This window comes from Ostrea edulis, chromosome 2 (assembly GCF_947568905.1).
Source record: "Ostrea edulis chromosome 2, xbOstEdul1.1, whole genome shotgun sequence".
NCBI classification, from domain to species: domain Eukaryota; kingdom Metazoa; phylum Mollusca; class Bivalvia; order Ostreida; family Ostreidae; genus Ostrea; species Ostrea edulis.
Window position 1 is genome coordinate 23,794,493 of NC_079165.1, and position 18,001 is coordinate 23,812,493.

Genomic DNA, 18,001 nt, shown 5'->3' on the forward strand with positions numbered 1-18,001 from the left:
TCTCCAGAACCACGAGGCCAATTTCAACCAAACTTGTCCAAAAGCATCCTTGGGTGAAGGGCTTTCAAGTTTGATCAAATGAAGGGCCATGTCCCTTTCAAAGTGGAGATAATCACAAAAATGCAAAAACAGGGTGGGTCATTTAAAAATCTTCTTCTCAAGAACCACTGGGCCAGAAAAGCTGAAATTTACATGAAAGCTTCCTGACATAGAGCAGATTCAAGTTTGTTCAAATCATGGCCCCCGGGGGTTAGATGGGGCCACAATAGGGATCAAAGTTTTACATGCGAATATATAGGAAAAATCTTTAAATATGAGCCAAGCTGACTCAGGTGAGCGATGTGGCCCATGGGCCTATTGTTTTTTACTCAAATTGCACAGTGGCTGTCATGTATGTAATTGAGTGAAATAGAGACAGTCTGTAATTCTGTATGTGAAATTATAGATATCGATATGAATTAATATATAGTTGAGAGTAAATGATGTAAAAATGAAAAATAATCTTCTCATTTCATTAACTGACATAATGCATTCTGGGTTTGGATCGATGTCCATTGCATAAGGGTATAGAGGTGACTTCACATCACCCGGATGCCTGGAATTGTGTATGGATTAGCCAGCAGCATTAAGGGACATAGGAGATTTCATTTAATTTTGAACTTGTAATATACATGTAACTGATCCATACAGATATCAGGGTTCAAAATTTTTTTTTTTTTCAAGCGCTAGTGACTATTAATGTTCACTAGTCTGCAAAGTTTTTCTGAATAACTAGTTCGTTCACTATATCATATATTAAAATGATAACATTATATTCATTTTTATTCAATGGTATTTAATCAAACCAAACAAGTCACATTTGCAAACAATTAAGTTTCTGACACCTGCAGTTGCAAAAGACATATTTTTGTTTTCTTTAGAAATATACAATAACCTCTGAGAGACTCCTGTAACCCCTTTATAAACCTTCACATATGTTTGCAACGTCAGCATGTCATTGTCAGGCAAACACTTAACCATGCAGGTATTCAACTATAAATTCAAACATTTAAGAGACTTAGACAAATTTGCTAAAATCTTAACTAACTCGGGATTGATATCTTGATTTTCACTTGTCTGTGTGGACTAATGCCATAGAGAGAGTTTACTAGTCTGACATGTTTCTTCTACTAGTCTCAAACTTACAGATATGAGGTAATTTTGAATGCAGGATATATTTGTAAAATATCTGTATATTTTCCTATGGCATGATTTACAGTAATTGTTTTGGCTATAGTTTTTACATGTAGTATATTATTACAGAAGAGGATAAGCCATGGCTGATTTTATAGTTGAAATACCATTGATGGTAATGGGTAGTCTTGTAGTTGTTATATAATTTACTGCAGTTGGTAAAATGTTACAGTCATTGTCACAGTTGTGGCTAATCTTAAAGTGGTATAAATCATTTACAGTTGTGGCTAATCTTAAAGTGGTATAAATCATTTACAGTTGTGGCTAATCTTAAAGTGGTATAAATCATTTACAGTTGTGGCTAATCTTAAAGTGGTTAAATCATTTACAGTTGTGGCTAATCTTAAAGTGGTATAAATCATTTACAGTTGTGGTTAATCTTAAAGAGGTTAAATCATTTACAGTTGTGGCTAATCTTAAAGTGGTATAAATCATTTACAGTTGTGGTTAATCTTAAAGTGGTATAAATCATTTACAGTTGTGGCTAATCTTAAAGAGGTATAAATCATTTACAGTTGTGGCTAATCTTAAAGAGGTTAAATCATTTACAGTTGTGGCTAATCTTAAAGTGGTATAAATCATTTACAGTTGTGGCTAATCTTAAAGAGGTTAAATCATTCACAGTTGTGTCTTGTCTTCAGTTTAAACCTGGTGCCGTGCCTCAACCTAAGATGTTTAACTTTGGTAGTGACTGTTCCTTTGTCACACCTCATGCATTTAAAAGAAGTGTCTATTGGATATCACCTTAGAAATGGAGGGTCCATGTTATTGTAGGAATTTGTGGCTCATCACAAAGCTAGAGACATCTCAACATGAGTGTAAAATTCTTGGATGGGACATAAAACAGTTTGCAAAACAAAAACAATCTTACAGCTGGATTATTTACATCTGTGTCTAGTCTTTCAGTTTTTAGATTATTTACACTCGTGGCTAATCTTGGGAGTCTTTATATTATTTACAATTGTGGTTAATCTTAGAGTTCTTATATCATTTACAGTGTGGCTAATCTTAAGTCATTATCTTTACAATCATGGCAAATCTGAGATTCGTTATATTAATTACAATCATGGCGAATCTGAAACTCATTATATTAATTACAATTATAGCTAATCTTAAGCAACTGTTCTATTATTTATGATCACATCTAATCTTTAAGAGTTGTTATATCATTTACAGAGGTGGCTAGACTCGTTTTTATTTACTGTTGTGGTTTAGGCTTGTGGTCTGTGTGATGGATTGATTTTACCATGTCCTCTCTGATTCATAGCCTTGCCAACACAATATAGAATTATATTCTGTAATGGTGTATAAGGACCTCGTAATTACAGAATGTTACTACAGAACTTCAGTCATTGGAACTATTTCCTACAGACAATGCTTGCAATTCAGCATCTCTTTTGCAGGAATTGACAAAGGAGGAGATGGAAGCTGTGAAGAAAGCGGTTGCCTATGGTTGCATTAAATACGCCGATCTGTCACACAACAGAAACCACGACTATGTCTTCTCGTTTGACAAGGTATCGCTGCTGTAAATAAACTCCATTTCATTTCATTAATAGTAATTCATGTCCCCCCATTTAGTTATTCATGTAACCCCATCTACAGCTATTCATGTACCCCCCATTTACAACAGAATTATTATCCTCAAGATACAATTTTATAAACAAAATAATTTTGTAATGAAACGATATGTATGTAGGTAGATGAATTTGGATGTAAATTACTAATTTTGGATGTAAATTACATTCACTGATGTAAATGTATCAAGTTTTATTAAAGGAAGGGTTGAGAGCACATGTTTTCCCATTAGGGAACTTGAAAGCTATTACATGCTAAAATATTCAACATTCTAGGTGTTTTAATGTCGCAATATTTTATGGTCTTTAAAAAAAATCCATTAGTCTTTGCCATAAAGTCTGTGTGTAATTGTACGAGTTTCAGTCTACAATGCTGTACCGTGCACTCCTTATAGTATGCAGGTACATAATTAAGTAATGTCGCTATTCGTTATCGATTTGCAAGAAAGTAAAACTAGGGGTGCATGGAGAGACTGACTGGATATTCTTATGTTTGGCACAGAGGTAGTTAAAGGACACAACGCATGTTTCTAAACTTTTTCATTTTTTCAGCAAAATTAACTCTTTTTATGCCTAAAACTACTTTAAATGTGTTTTGAATGAAATATTTTGCGTAGTTTTCGAGTTTGAAAGCGATGAAATTCAAATCTTGCGATATGCATATTTTCTTTCGCTAGTTAACGCGCCATTTTGTGTGACGTCATATGCGCCCTCGGGTTTGAAAACATCTATTAGCCATTTCATAAACAGATTAGATTTAATCGACAAAAAACCAATTGTCACGTTAACGGCTTGTAAATAATAATGCATTAAGATGTTTTGTGGCGTGCTCGGGTGTACTAGTTGTCGGTAGAAAGGATTTAGACTGAGTATTTTTCAATTTTTCGAAGGAAGGTACGAAAAAAAGACGTGGATAATTTTTTTGTTGGAGCAAGAACTTTACCTTAAAAAACACACCCAGTCACCTTTTCAAACATCGCTTGGACAGAGACCCTGATAAACTGTGAGAAAATGGATATATCGAAGCTATAAGCACTGGTAGGCCTATAGCATACATTCTGTTTTGCTCTTCAAATTCAATACACACTCGGATCAACTGACCTTCACCTTATAACAACATATATCGACGATACAATGTAACTTCTACCAACTGGTAGATTTACAACAACAAAAAATAAAGATACAAAATAATTGAACTTTTAATTATACAAATAATAGAATATTGTATTTCCTAACTTTAAATTGAATTATAAAATTATTTCTTTATTGAACTCGTAGCATCTTGAGTGCGTCAGTAGGCTATAACGCCGTTCTCCCACTTCGTACTTCCTAAAGACGTGCAGATCACAATTCAAAAATAGTAATAAGATTGCTTTATCAAAATAAAATAATGTGATTACCACTTTATATTTGAATATTTTTATTTATTTGTGATAGTGTTGTCTTTTTCTTTCTTTCCGAAATGCACGCGTGACAATAGCTTGGCATAGGGCCTAGTTGTCAACAATTTAACGTATCATAATTTGTCTAATCCAAAAATAAATAATGATTGCACTGTTTATTTTAGAAAAACAGCGCCAATTACAGATGTATAAAGGAATAACATCCCCAAACAGTTTGTAGACTGCGACCCATATAAACAATATTTACTCACAATTTTGCCGATTTCATACACGCTTTACTCGCTATATTTGGGTATTTACATTGTTATATGTGTGCACTGGTGGCGAACACATATAAAACTCGGACAATTTATCAACATCGATTTAAATGTTGCCCATGGTAAATTAATTAGGCCCCTAAAAGTTGAGTTTTTAATAATATCTCGCAGTACTTTCACAATCCGAAGGGCACATGTGACGTCACAGTACCACGTGACTACCTACCTAATTAACTTGACTTTTTGAAATCGGGGCTTAGATTTAAGTCTGTATTGTGGTTAATTATCGCAAAATTTCGGCGAACGAACTATTAGAATTAATTACTATAAGCATAAAGAAGACAAAATGCATGTAATATTGTATACTTTGAAAACATGAGATATGTCCTTTAAAGACAGGATGTTGTGTTACATATGCATAACCATTAGCCAACGTCATGGTCACTGATCAAAACATTTACTAATAGTTATGTGGGTTATAACTTTGTAATGATAAAAAGTTCTTACTGATTGGAACAAATGTCCCTTACTTAGGATCAAACATGTTGTTATGACCCTAAGTCAAGGTCATTTAACCAATGTCAAGGTTACTAGTTAAACAAGTTAGACATTAGGAGCTTAATTGTTGTAAAATTGGGATAAATTTGTAAGAGGCTTTTCTCTCAAAATTAAAAGTCCTGCAGAGGATAGAATTTGGAATTTCATATATGTGTGGAGTATATTTTAAGATTGAGGTGATAGCTATTTCACTAGCTTTGATCCTCACATAATCTGAAGAATTTCCAATATTTGTTCGAGCCTTTACTTTGTAATATAAACCTCAACACATGAAATATAATCTGAACAATTTACAATATTATTTGTTTGAACCTCAACTCATGAAATATAATCTGAACAATTTACAGTTTTGTTTGAACCTTAACTTTGTAATATAAAGCTCTACACATGAAACATAATCTGAAGAATTTACAATATTTGTTTGAACCTTGACTTTGTAATATAAAGCTCTACACATGAAACATAATCTGAAGAATTTACAATATTTGTTTGAACCCTGATTTTGTAATATGAACCTCAACATATGAAATATGATCTGAAGAATTTACAACATTTGTTTGAAACTTAACTTTGTAATATGAACCCCAACACATGAAACATAATCTGAAGAATTTACAATATTGGAATGAATGGAAAGAAGGAAAAAAGATCAAACAATAGCTTTTTGTGAGCATTTAATTCTTTAGTCCAATATAGACTAAAAAATTAATTAAAGAAATCTGATGGAAGCAAATATATTTTATGAATAGAAACAATCTTGTATTCAATGCTGGTTTTCTCCCAGCACACATGCATTACAGAGGTTGTTGACATGGATTTATGAATATGGAGGCATTTGCTATAATTATATATATTTTATGCTCATTAAAAATTTTGTTGATGGAAGGCAATTAGGAAACTATAATCAATGAGAAGTTTAATTTTCTTATAAAAAACATAGCTTAAATCAATCTACTCCTATCATGCCACAATTTTATATTGGTAATTAAAATGTACGAACTGAATAAAACTGATATTTTTAGAGTATGAACAGTAGCAGTCATTGCACCTGGACCATCATGGGTATTTTTAGGTCACCTGAGTAAAACTCAGGTGACCTATTGCCATTAGTTGTGCATTAACAATTGAACATTTTTAACTTCTTCTTAATAACTACCATTACAATTCTTTTCAAATTTGGTATGAAGCATCATTGGGACAAGAGGGACATAAACAGGACTCCAGCACCCCTGGGACCCTAGAGGCGGGGCAAAAACTGCCCCAAATTGACCAATTTTCAAAAATCTTCTCAAGAACCACACACGTGTAAATAAAAACTGAATGCATAGTGATGTAGAGCAGGAAAGCCTTTACCAAAACGTAAAATTCATGATCCCTGAGGTAGGGGTTCTGACCCGAGGGCAGGGCCAAACTTGGTATATAGTGACACTTAAATAACATCTTCTTTAGTGCTATTGATACTAAATCAAAAGTAAACAGATATTTAGAAAGAACAGGTGGTCCTTTACCAAAATTGTAAATTTGATGATCCCAGGGGTAGGGTTTTGGTATCAGGGTGGTGCCAAAATGGTTAGTTGTTAAATGTGTGAACAATAGACATTTTTAACTTCTTCTTGATAACTATCATTCCAATTCTTTTCAAATTTGGTGTGAAACATATTTGGAACAAGGGGGACATAAATTTTAAATTTCATGATTCCTGCACCCCTGGGACCTTAGGGGCAGGACAAAAACTGCCCAAAATTGACCAATTTTTAAAAATCTTCTTCTCAAGAACTGCACACGTGTAAGAAAAACTAAATGCATAGTGATGTAGAGCAGGAAGGCCTCTTCCACAATTTTAAATTTCATGATCACTGGGATAGGAGTTCAAACCCCAGGGCGGGGCCAAACTTGGTATATAGTGTTTATGTGTAAAACACTTAGATAACATCTTCTTTAGTGCTATTGATACTAAATTAAAAGTAAATAGATATTTAGAAAGAGCAGGTAGTCTTTTACCAAAATTGTAAATTTGATGATCCCAGGGGTAGGGGTTTTGATATCAGGGTGGGGCTAAAATAGTCACTTATTAAATGTGTGAACAATAGACATTTTTAACTTCTTCTTGATAACTATCATTCCAATTCTTTTCAAATTTGGTATGAAGCATTTTTGGAACAATGGGGACATGAATTGTAAATTTCATGATTCCTGCACCCCTGGGGCTTATGGGTGGGGCGAAAACTGCCCAAAATTGACCAATTTTCAAAAATCTTCTTCTTTAGAACCACACACGTGTAAGAAAAACTTAATGCATAGTTTTGTAAAGCAGAAAGGCTTCTAGCAAAATTTTGAATTTCATGATCTCTGGGGTAGGGGTTCTGACCCCAGGGCAGGGCCAAACTTACTATATAGTGTCTATGTGTAAAACAGTGTTATTGATACTAAATTGAAACTAAATGGATATTTAGAAAGAACAGGTAGTCTTTAACCAAAATTGTAAATTTGATGATCCCCAGAGTAGGGGTTCTGACCCCAGGTTGGGGCCAAACTTAGTATATAGTATTTATGTGTAAGTTTGCTGATGCTGTATAAAATCTGAATGCATAAAGGATGTACAAAAAATGGTGAATTTCACAACCCATGGTTTTGACTTTAGGATGGGTCCAAATTAGTCATATCTTTTGATGTTTTAATGTTAATACACCTATTCCTATTATATCATGTAAAGCCTTTCATCGGTGTATGCACTTTTGAGGACAGTAAAGTTTTAAGAACACATCTTGTTTTATACAGTTGCTGAACATTAGAATTTAGCTTAGATATTCAGAACAGAAATTTTTTTCTAGATTTCATAGCCCTTGAAAGTAGTGATACTTTTTCACTAGTATTCAGGTTGGCCTCTTGTTAAAGTGCCTTTCACCGATAAAACCATGCAAAACAGTCCACAGGCCCATATGTAACCAATCCTTGTGATATTCTGCATAGAGATCGAATCACCTGTGGGTGGTATCTCCATTCTGTAATATATTTTCAATTTAAGATAAGATGATTTCAGCGAGAATATATTTGGTACGAGCGGATTAATTTGATCTCCACCGATAACTATAAATAGATCACCAGATCAAAGTGAACAGTACCTACATGTACATTATGTATTAATTGCAGCAACCACACGGCTTGGGTTGGAAATAAACATGTTAGTTATTTATTTTGTTTTATTTCTAAGAGTGAAATAATAGTCCATGAACACTATACTATATGGTTGGTGGTATGAAGAAGAAATATCTAATGAAAATTTAGATAAAATGTCTCTATAAATGCAAGTTCTTGGTACGCCGGCCATCCCTTTAAACCGACCGTTTGGTACAGTCCGAGATATGGCTGGCTTAGAGAAGTTTCACTGTATCCATGTACAGCTGTGTGTTCTTATTATACAGCGCCACCTACTGATGCCTTTATCAGTGGTACCCCCAACAAAATAGCTGATTCAACAGTTCTTTTACTATGTTCAGAACCATCAGTCTTCCAAGGTAGCAAATAAGGCCAAATATTTTTTTGATTTTGCCCGTTTCTCTCTGAGACAAGCACTTAAAAGTGGCTGTTGAGGCCTGTGGGCCTCTTGATTGACCTTTTGGACATGCCAAAATTAATATTAATATTGCTGTCTTTGGAATACAAGCTAACACCGGTTTTGTCTTGCAGGGAAAGTGATAGTAGAGATGACTGCATCAGTCCTGTGATAGCTATACACTACACTGGTGGTCTCTTATAATCAATGGATGATTAATTTGGTTTTGAGCCATGCAAGCAGATGTACACTAATTATGTGATGCTTGAGGATAACATCTACTAAAGATGCCCATTGTTGGAATTAGGGATGCTAAATATAGGATAATCTGTTTGCAAATAAAAGAGAAAATAATTAATTTTTCAGATGCTGGACGATCGTGGAAACACAGCTGCCTATTTGCTTTATGCTTACACTAGGATAAGGTATTTTAGCAATCAGTATTTCAATATGTCTTGATAGTCGGCAAAAAATGACAGAAAATGTATGGGGATTAATAAAGAGGTGGCACACAGGGTAAAATAAAGATGAATGGAAATAGGGAAGGGGATGAAGAGATTATAAGAGGGAAACGGAAGGAGGCTTAAGGACTTAGAATATGGCAAGGTAACAAAGTTCTGTGACCATTTACAGTTGTATGATGGTGCTAATATTAACTGATGTAGATCTGCATAAGCAAGTAATGTGAAACCTGTCTAATCTGACACACACTGGGAGACATTAAGTACAGTGAAACCTGTCTAATCCGACACACACTGGGGTACATTAAGTACAGTGAAACCTGTCTAATCAGACATACACTGGGAGACATTAAGTACAGCAAAACCTGTCTAATCCGACACACACTGTGAGACATTAAGTACATGGAAACCTGTCTAATCCAACATACACCGAGATACTTTAAGTACAGTGAAACCTGTCTAATCAGACATACACTGGGAGACATTAAGTACAGTGAAACCTCTCTAATCAGACATACACTGGGAGACGTTAAGTACAGTGAAACCTGTCTAATCTGACCCACACCGAGATACATTAAGTACAGTGAAACCTGTCTAATCCGACACACACTGGGGTACATGAAGTACAGTGAAACCTGTTTAATCCGACACACACTGGGGTACATGAAGTACAGTGAAACCTGTTTAATCCGACACACACTGGGGTACATTAAGTACAGTGAAACCTGTCTAATCTGACATACACTGAGATACATTAAGTACTGTGAAACCTGTGTAATACGACATACACTGGGAAACAAATATTTTGTCTGAATACACAGGGTGTCAGAATAAACAGTGTAGCAAACATTGAAATTGCAAATAAAAATAAGGGTCTGAATGCCCTGTGAAACGTATTGTACAAGTGTCAGATTAGGCAGTTTTCACTGTACAAACAAGAAGCAGAAACACTGACATTTTACACAAGCCACAAACCAGAACTCAGAAACTTCACCGTACTGAATCAAGTCTTCAACAATTTCTATGTGTATGTGCATGTAGGTTTCTAGTCTTAAAAGAACTAGATGCACTTAAGTTCTAATTTGGTCCTGTGATATTTTCAAAAATTCAAATTGATAATATTGCGAATAAAAAAGAATGTTAGGGTATATAATACACAGATTCTAAGTTCTTTACAACCCTAATGAAGAGATGGAATTCTTTAAGATTTAAAAGATAAACTTAACACTCGGGTCATCATTAGCTTTATATGAAAAAGATAATTGAGAAGAATTGCTGATACAAATTTATATGATCTTTGACTATTAGATATTAAATTATTATAGGATTAAACTTTTAGCTGTTTCTGTCGAGTTGAAAATTTGACATGTTTTGCCATTTCTTCTTGCAGATCAATAGCAAGGAATTCTAATGTTTCGCAAGAAGACTTACAAAAGTCAGCCAGTAGTACAAAGATAGCACTGGAACATCCCAAGGAGCTGAAACTGGCAAAGTGTCTGTTGAGGTTACCCGAAGTCATTCTCCGTTGCCTTGACGACCTACTCTTACACACACTCTGTGAATATCTGTATGAACTGTCCAACACCTTCACCGAGTTCTACGACAATTGTTACTGCATCGAGAAAGATAAAGCAACTGGTGCGTAGTTCAGTGTTCAAATTTTAACTTGTTTGTCGTTAAGTTCAAGGATAAAATCATATCCCAAATCATTGTTAGTAGAGTTTTTTGTTTGTGGGTGAGATATGCAAGACTTATGAAATTTAAATGACATTAATTAGATTTGTTTTATTATTCATTAAAATGTTTCAATGAGATAAAAACAAATTGATGCACAAGAATATATTAACAATAAATGTGCTCTCGTTTGAATTACCTCCATGGTTTAGAAATTATTCAGGAAGTTGGTTTCCTTAAGTAAGGTTCCGTGGGGATCTGGGTTAGAATAGGTCCTGAATTACCCCTTTCATGTCGTAAGAGGCAACTAAATGGGGTGGTCCTGTGGATGTGACCACAAAAATCGAGGTCCCGTGTCACAGCAGGTGTAGCATGATAAAGATCCCTCCCTGCTCAAAGGCCATAAGAGCCGAGCATAGGTTTAAATTTTGCAGCCCTTCACCGGCAATGGTGATATCTCCATATGAGTAAAAATTCTTGAGAGGGACGTTAAACAATATACAATCAATCCCTTAAGTACGGTTCTGTCAGTATCCATTTTACAAATAAATGATGCATGTTAAAAGTTCTTATCCTTTTGGTGAATCACATTAAGGAGGTACGTATATACTCTACATCATCATAATGGCTGACTTCCTTTTAAAAGATAGATGAAAATATAAATATCAGCAATATTTGTCTATTCATTTAAAAAATTCTAGCCTAGCTGAGTAGCTCAGTAGGTTAGCACATCAACTGCTAATTTGTAGATCGTGTGTTCGAGTCCAGCAGGGGTTTTAAATTTTTCTCAGATTGCTTTCAACTAAAACTGCATTTTTGACTAAAGAAAGTAAATTTGAAAGTTTTCATTTTCAAAATATTGTTGTACATACCCTCCACTTTTCATCCATATCAAATTTCTCTGGTGTAGCATACCTCCTTAAATTCTGTAATACCATACACCTTTCTGCAAGTATATTTGTTTATTTCTGTGATATTGCAGACTGGTTCTCCAAATGACGGCATGGATTCCTAAAGCCTCTGTGCCTCAGTGCTTCTTTATATGTGAACGGTCTAATTGATATCTTAAAGAATCCTCAATGCTTCTACGGTCTAAATGACATGTTATGAAACCCACGGTACATTTGTGTAGGTTATTCCTGCAAGTAAGAGCCTTAGTCAATGCCCCTGTGCTCCTTATATGCCTCACAGTATCAAAACACACATGATTACCGTATTTTGCCGAATATAATACGCACTTTTTTTAGAGAATATTTTTGTGCCAGAAAGGGGTGCGTATTATATACCACAATAGGTTTTTGACCTTTTTTTCCAGATGAAACTCGGCGATTAAGTAGTGTAATATTTCACTCAAAGACCAAGGCTTCGGATACTGTACGCCTTTTCACGTTCACCTATTTATTAAGTAGAAAATTCGACCTCAAGAAAATTACTACAGAAACGTAAAATTGCAGAAAATGTGATATATATACTTACAATATCTAAATACTTCAATTATCATGAAACAAACAGCCAATCAAATTGCATTGGATCTGACTATTCATTACATCGCATGCCGCCATTATTGAAAGCATGTGTACACAATAATGCCTTGACACGTGCTAAAATTGTTGGAAAATAATTTTGTCACTTGCTAAAAGTTTATTTACTGTAAGTTTTATGAATAGGCCTAATTTTTAATGAAATACTTATTTGAATCTTTGAAATAACTATTCTTGCGTAAAAGCGTGTGTTTTACGAAGCCATTGTTGTGTACACTGCTTTCTCCGGGTAAAGAAATACCTAACAAAATTTTTTTTCACACATTTTAATAGTCATCGTAGTTAACGAGGAGTTGATAATTTGCATCTTTGTACCTACCATGGTGTGTTGATTACAGTAAAATAAGCGATAGTTTAATTGTTTAATTTTATTTTTATAACATCGGCTATTTGATTGATTTTAAGTTTCAACAAAGGAAATATCGAGTCAGTTAAGACTTTAATGCTACAAAATCTCGTGCTTTGCTGAAATGAACAGGCTTGTCCAGGTTGATATTTCCCTGAAGATTCTCATTGAAGATTACCGCGATGTAGACCTCATCTCAAAAAGTTTGCAAATTATTGTGCGTTGTTTAGAATTAATTATTTCTGCAAAAATATTAAGTGAAAATTAACACCAAGTATAAAATAAAGATTACCGCTTGGTAAAAATTTTTGCTGCGTATTATACACCCGAAGTGCGTTTTTTCACCAACTTTTAGGCTCAAAGTGGGGGGTGCGTATTAAACACCACTGCGTATTATATTCGGCAAAATACGGTACATAGAATAAAAGTAACATCACTGAACCTCTAGCTGTCTAGAGTACTACACAGGTCAACAGTCTAAATGATATTAATATACAGCCTAGAGTAGTACTACACAGGTCAACAGTCTAAATGATATTAATATACAGCCTAGAGTAGTACTACACAGGTCAACAGTCTAAATGATATTAATATACAGCCTAGAGTAGTACTACACAGGTCAACAGTCTAAATGATATTAATATACAGCCTAGAGTAGTACTACACAGGTCAACAGTCTAAATGATATTAATATACAGTCTAGAGTAGTACTACACAGGTCAACAGTCTAAATGATATTAATATACAGTCTAGAGTAGTACTACACAGGTCAACAGTCTAAATGATATTAATATACAGTTGAACTTCCATATCTGGAACACTGATATCTCGAATACCATGGATATGTCGAAGTGATTCAGAAGTCCTAACCACTTATTCTTTAACTACTTTACCTTCAATTTCTTGAATCCTCGGATATCTCGGGAAGTTTTTTCTCAGTTCCATTGAGTTCGAGATAATGAGGTTTGACTGTATTTTGCACCCACAGTAAGTATTGCCATGGTGAAGGAAGCAGTCTTCCTTGAAATAATGTAGAGGCAAGCATGAGTATAATTTGTTTTTCAGTGGTGAGGTTGGTTGAATTGGGTATTACATGGACATTTTGTATTCTAAAAGAATTCACCACCAGGATGAATTGAACAGATTTGCACTTCATTGATTTCCATATGTCAAATGACTACCTGATTCCAGCCCTCTCAATTCCTCACCTGATTCATGTGTACCATCACTAATCACTGCCGGCTAATGTCGATATTGAACACAGTAATTCAATCACACCCTTCTCTGGTATTGAACTTGAGAATTAAGCTTGAGACTCAATAATATGGGGAGAAAGGGATTTTAGTGGTGTGTCATTGAAGTTGAGAATTAAGCTTGAGACTCAATAATATGGGGAGAAAGTGATTTTAGTGGTGTGTGATTGAAGTTGAGAAGGAGCAAGAACAGGGCTGGTATTCTTTGAGTTTGATTTTTATTTCATTACAAAGAGTGATGAGAAACACGGAATTGGTGCAGACAAGTGCAGAATGACTCTCGGGTTATTCATTCATAGAAACTGACAAGCATGTCAGGACATTTACCAATTTTCTGAGAGAAATTTGCTGACGAGATAGAATTTCAGATGGTCACTTGCATTTTGTATTGTGCTTGGCCACTGGCTATTCGGTATGCAGACGTTGACTTTCTCTCTGTTATTGCCAGAAGCTGATAAGGATTAGCAGGGGAACAGAGACTGATGACAGGCTATGGATCCAACAAAGATATGTGTTTGATCACAGATTAGTCATGTTTGCAAAACATTTTCATGGAAATTGAGGTGGAGACTTTTGAATGTGAAATGAGTGACACAAAACAAGGGAAAAGCTGAAAGTCAAGTGCTGTAATTCATTATCGCGACAGTGGACTTTGTTTGCCAAGCTCTCGTACACAATCTGCCAAATTTGATTTAATGATTTATAAATGCAATTTTCCTCTCCGGTATCACAGATTATGTCATCAAAAATCAAATTGTCATTAACTTCTGCATCTCAATCTAAACATTTTCTAATCCCATTGATTGCTTTATTTAACTATCAGTTCTAGGGTGGAAAAACCCTTGTAAATGTCATAGACAGTACCTGGATGTAGAGCAATATATTGAAAAATGGACGTTAAGCATACAGTTTTCACCTGGAAATACTTACTGGTAAATGACATGTGAGAATTTCTTTTATTAGACATTTATTTATGGAAAGGTTGCTCTTTGTCGATAATAAGTTCAGCTGAATTCAGGTCGCCGTCATTCTTCTTATCTGTTTATGGATTCCACAATTTATCATCTGTCTTTAAACATTTATAAACCATTTCAACTTCTACAGTCGGCCAATTTCGACTAAATTTGGCATGATAGCTACTTTGGGTGAAAAGGATGCTGCAAATTTGCCAAAGGGAAGATGATGAAGAAATGAAGTTTCTGTTAAGAACATATTCTGCTGTAGAATATGTGATAGCTTTTCCATTTGTTTTGGACACAGGAAATTTATCCTTGGCTTTTGGACCCAGGCGTACAACTGGAAAGCCATATGGTTTTGTGTTCCATAGAGATTCTTCACAAACGCTCCTTGTATTGCTTTGCTGGTTACATTCGTATTAGTTGAATTACAGGTTCTCGGAGTGTTCCTACTAGTTTTAGCTAGGGAATCAAAACTCGATTATTACCTTATGGTTTCACTGAAAGGTGCTTTTAATGACTCGACACAGGACAAAATGAATTGAGATAAATCCCTATGATCACTTGTGTAGAACGTCTTGAAAATTTAATAGCATATTTCAAAATTAAACGCTTTATTCATCACCTAGGCACACAGAATAATACATTGACACAAATGTATTATAAATACCACAGATAATCTAGGAAACCATTGTTCTCGGGAGACAAATCATCACTTTCAGGCAGACAGGGTGGTGTTTGTTTTCCTAACAATTTCAACTATTCCAGTGAACGGAACATTCGAAAATTAATGTCCTGATCATTAATGTTGAAAATTTGAAACTCTTTACGTTTCATATATTTTTCAAGCTTGGAATCAGGGATTTGCTAAAATATCATCTTGCTTAAAATATATACCCTATTTTTTCAAAATGGTACGAATTTTTCATCTCGGTAAAATAACCACTAATATAGTATTTGTGAAAATGTGGGTTTCTAGGTTACTAAAACTGAAAGATGTGGGTTACCAGATTACTAAAATCAAAAGACGTGGGTTACCAGATTACTAAATTCAAAGACGTGGGTTACCAGATTACTAAAATTGATTGCTAGTGTTACTAGATTACTAAATCTAAAAGATGTGTTACTAGATTACTAAATCTAAATGATGTGGGTTACTAGATTACCAAATCTAAATGATGTGGGTTACTAGATTACCAAATCTAAATGATGTGGGTTACTAGATTACCAAATCTAAATGATGTGGGTTACTAGATTACTAAATCTAAATGATGTGGGTTACTAGATTACCAAATCTAAATGATGTGGGTTACTAGATTACTAAATCTAAATGATGTGGGTTACTAGATTACTAAATCTAAATGATGTGGGTTACTAGATTACTAAATCTAAATGATGTGGGTTACGAGATTACTAAATCTAAATGATGTGGGTTACGAGATTACTAAATCTAAATGATGTGGGTTACTAGATTACTAAATTTAAATGATGTGGGTTACTAGATTACTAAATCTAAATGATGTGGGTTACGAGATTACTAAATCTAAATGATGTGGGTTACTAGATTACCAAATCTAAATGATGTGGGTTACTAGATTACCAAATCTAAATGATGTGGGTTACTAGATTACTAAATCTAAATGATGTGGGTTACGAGATTACTAAATCTAAATGATGTGGGTTGCGAGATTACTAAATCTAAAAGATGTGGGTTACGAGATTACTAAATCTAAATGATGTGGGTTACGAGATTACCAAATCTAAATGATGTGGGTTACGAGATTACTAAATCTAAATGATGTGGGTTACGAGATTACTAAATCTAAAAGATGTGGGTTACGAGATTACTAAATCTAAAAGATGTGGGTTACTAGGTTACTAATAAAAATATGGATTACTAGATTACTGAAGTCTGTTCTTTCTAACAGACAGAGGTATAGGCCAAGAGCTAATGTTGTTGTGCTTTCAAAGAAAAAAACCTGAAGACAACAAACTATACAGATCCGTGTAACACTGTACTTTTTTTTTATAACTCTCAATAGTAGTAAAACACTGTTTTATAATGATTAGTTTAACTTGTTAATGGTGTACTATTGCAAAATGGATCGTTAACGTTTTCAATACTTGTTTTTCAGGAGCGATTGTGAAAGTCAACATGAGTCGTCTTCTGCTTTGTGAGGCTACAGCTAATGTCATTGCAACCGGATTCAATATCCTGGGAATCAATCCAGTACAGAAAATGTGACCACCTGGCTGACTTTGAGAATTTAATGTATTTCTAAAATCAGAATAATAACCTTGGGAATAAATGTATCGCTGTATTTTGGTCTTCATAATCTACTACTGGGATAGACAACAATGGGCTTGATTCTTTTCCCACTTTTCAAACATTTCTGTAGTGGGCTGACAACAGACAGGTTGCAGGCTTTAACATTTTTACACGTGATGTTGTGCCTGTCCTAATCTTTACAACCTGGGCTTTCTTTGTTTATATCAAGTACATGTTATTGACGACAAATACATTTTTTTCAATTGATATAGTTCTTGTTATTTTATTCCGTGCAGGAATATATAGTGTGCAGTTATTGACTGGGTTTCAGGTCGACATACTAGTACTGGATAAAGTATGTAAATGTTGACTTGGTCAGAGGGCGACATCCTAGCAGTGGATACAGAATGCAGTTGTTGACTGGATGAGAAGGCGATATATTAGAACTGAATACAGTATGCAATTGTTGACTGTGTTACAGGGTGACATACTAGTACTGGATACAGTATGTGATTGTTGACTGAACCAGAGGACAACATGCTAGTACTGGATACAATAGGTAGTTGTTGACTGGGGTGTAGGGCATCATACTAGTACTGGAAGCAGAATGTAATTGTTGACTGAGTTACAGGGTGACATACTAGTGCTGAATACAGTGTGTAATTGTTGACTGGGTGAGAGGGCAACATACTAGTACTGGATACAGTCTGTAATTGTTGACTGGGTGACAGGACAACATACTATTTCTGGATACAGTGTGTAATTGTTGACTGGGTCAGAGGGCGACATAATAGTACTTGATACAGTGTGTAATTGTTGACTGGGTCTGAGAACATACTATTTCTGGATAAAGTGTGTAATTGTTGACTGGGTCAGAGGGTGACATACTAGTTCTGGATACCGCATGTAATTGTTGACTG

At 34.7% G+C, this 18,001-nt stretch overlaps 1 protein-coding gene across 1 annotated transcript in view; it reads left to right on the forward strand.

Annotated features, from left to right (window-relative positions):
• The window catches only part of LOC125678692 (arginine--tRNA ligase, cytoplasmic-like), a 66,299-nt gene extending 48,951 nt beyond the window's left edge, over window positions 1-17,348 (forward strand). The window contains exons 12-15 of the mRNA XM_048917333.2: window positions 2,637-2,750; window positions 8,948-9,006; window positions 10,433-10,680; window positions 16,948-17,348. Of these exons, the coding sequence (XP_048773290.1) occupies window positions 2,637-2,750; window positions 8,948-9,006; window positions 10,433-10,680; window positions 16,948-17,057 (531 nt within the window). The 3' untranslated portion in view covers window positions 17,058-17,348. The remainder of the gene's footprint in view (window positions 1-2,636; window positions 2,751-8,947; window positions 9,007-10,432; window positions 10,681-16,947) is intronic.
• Window positions 17,349-18,001: the final 653 nt, after the last annotated feature.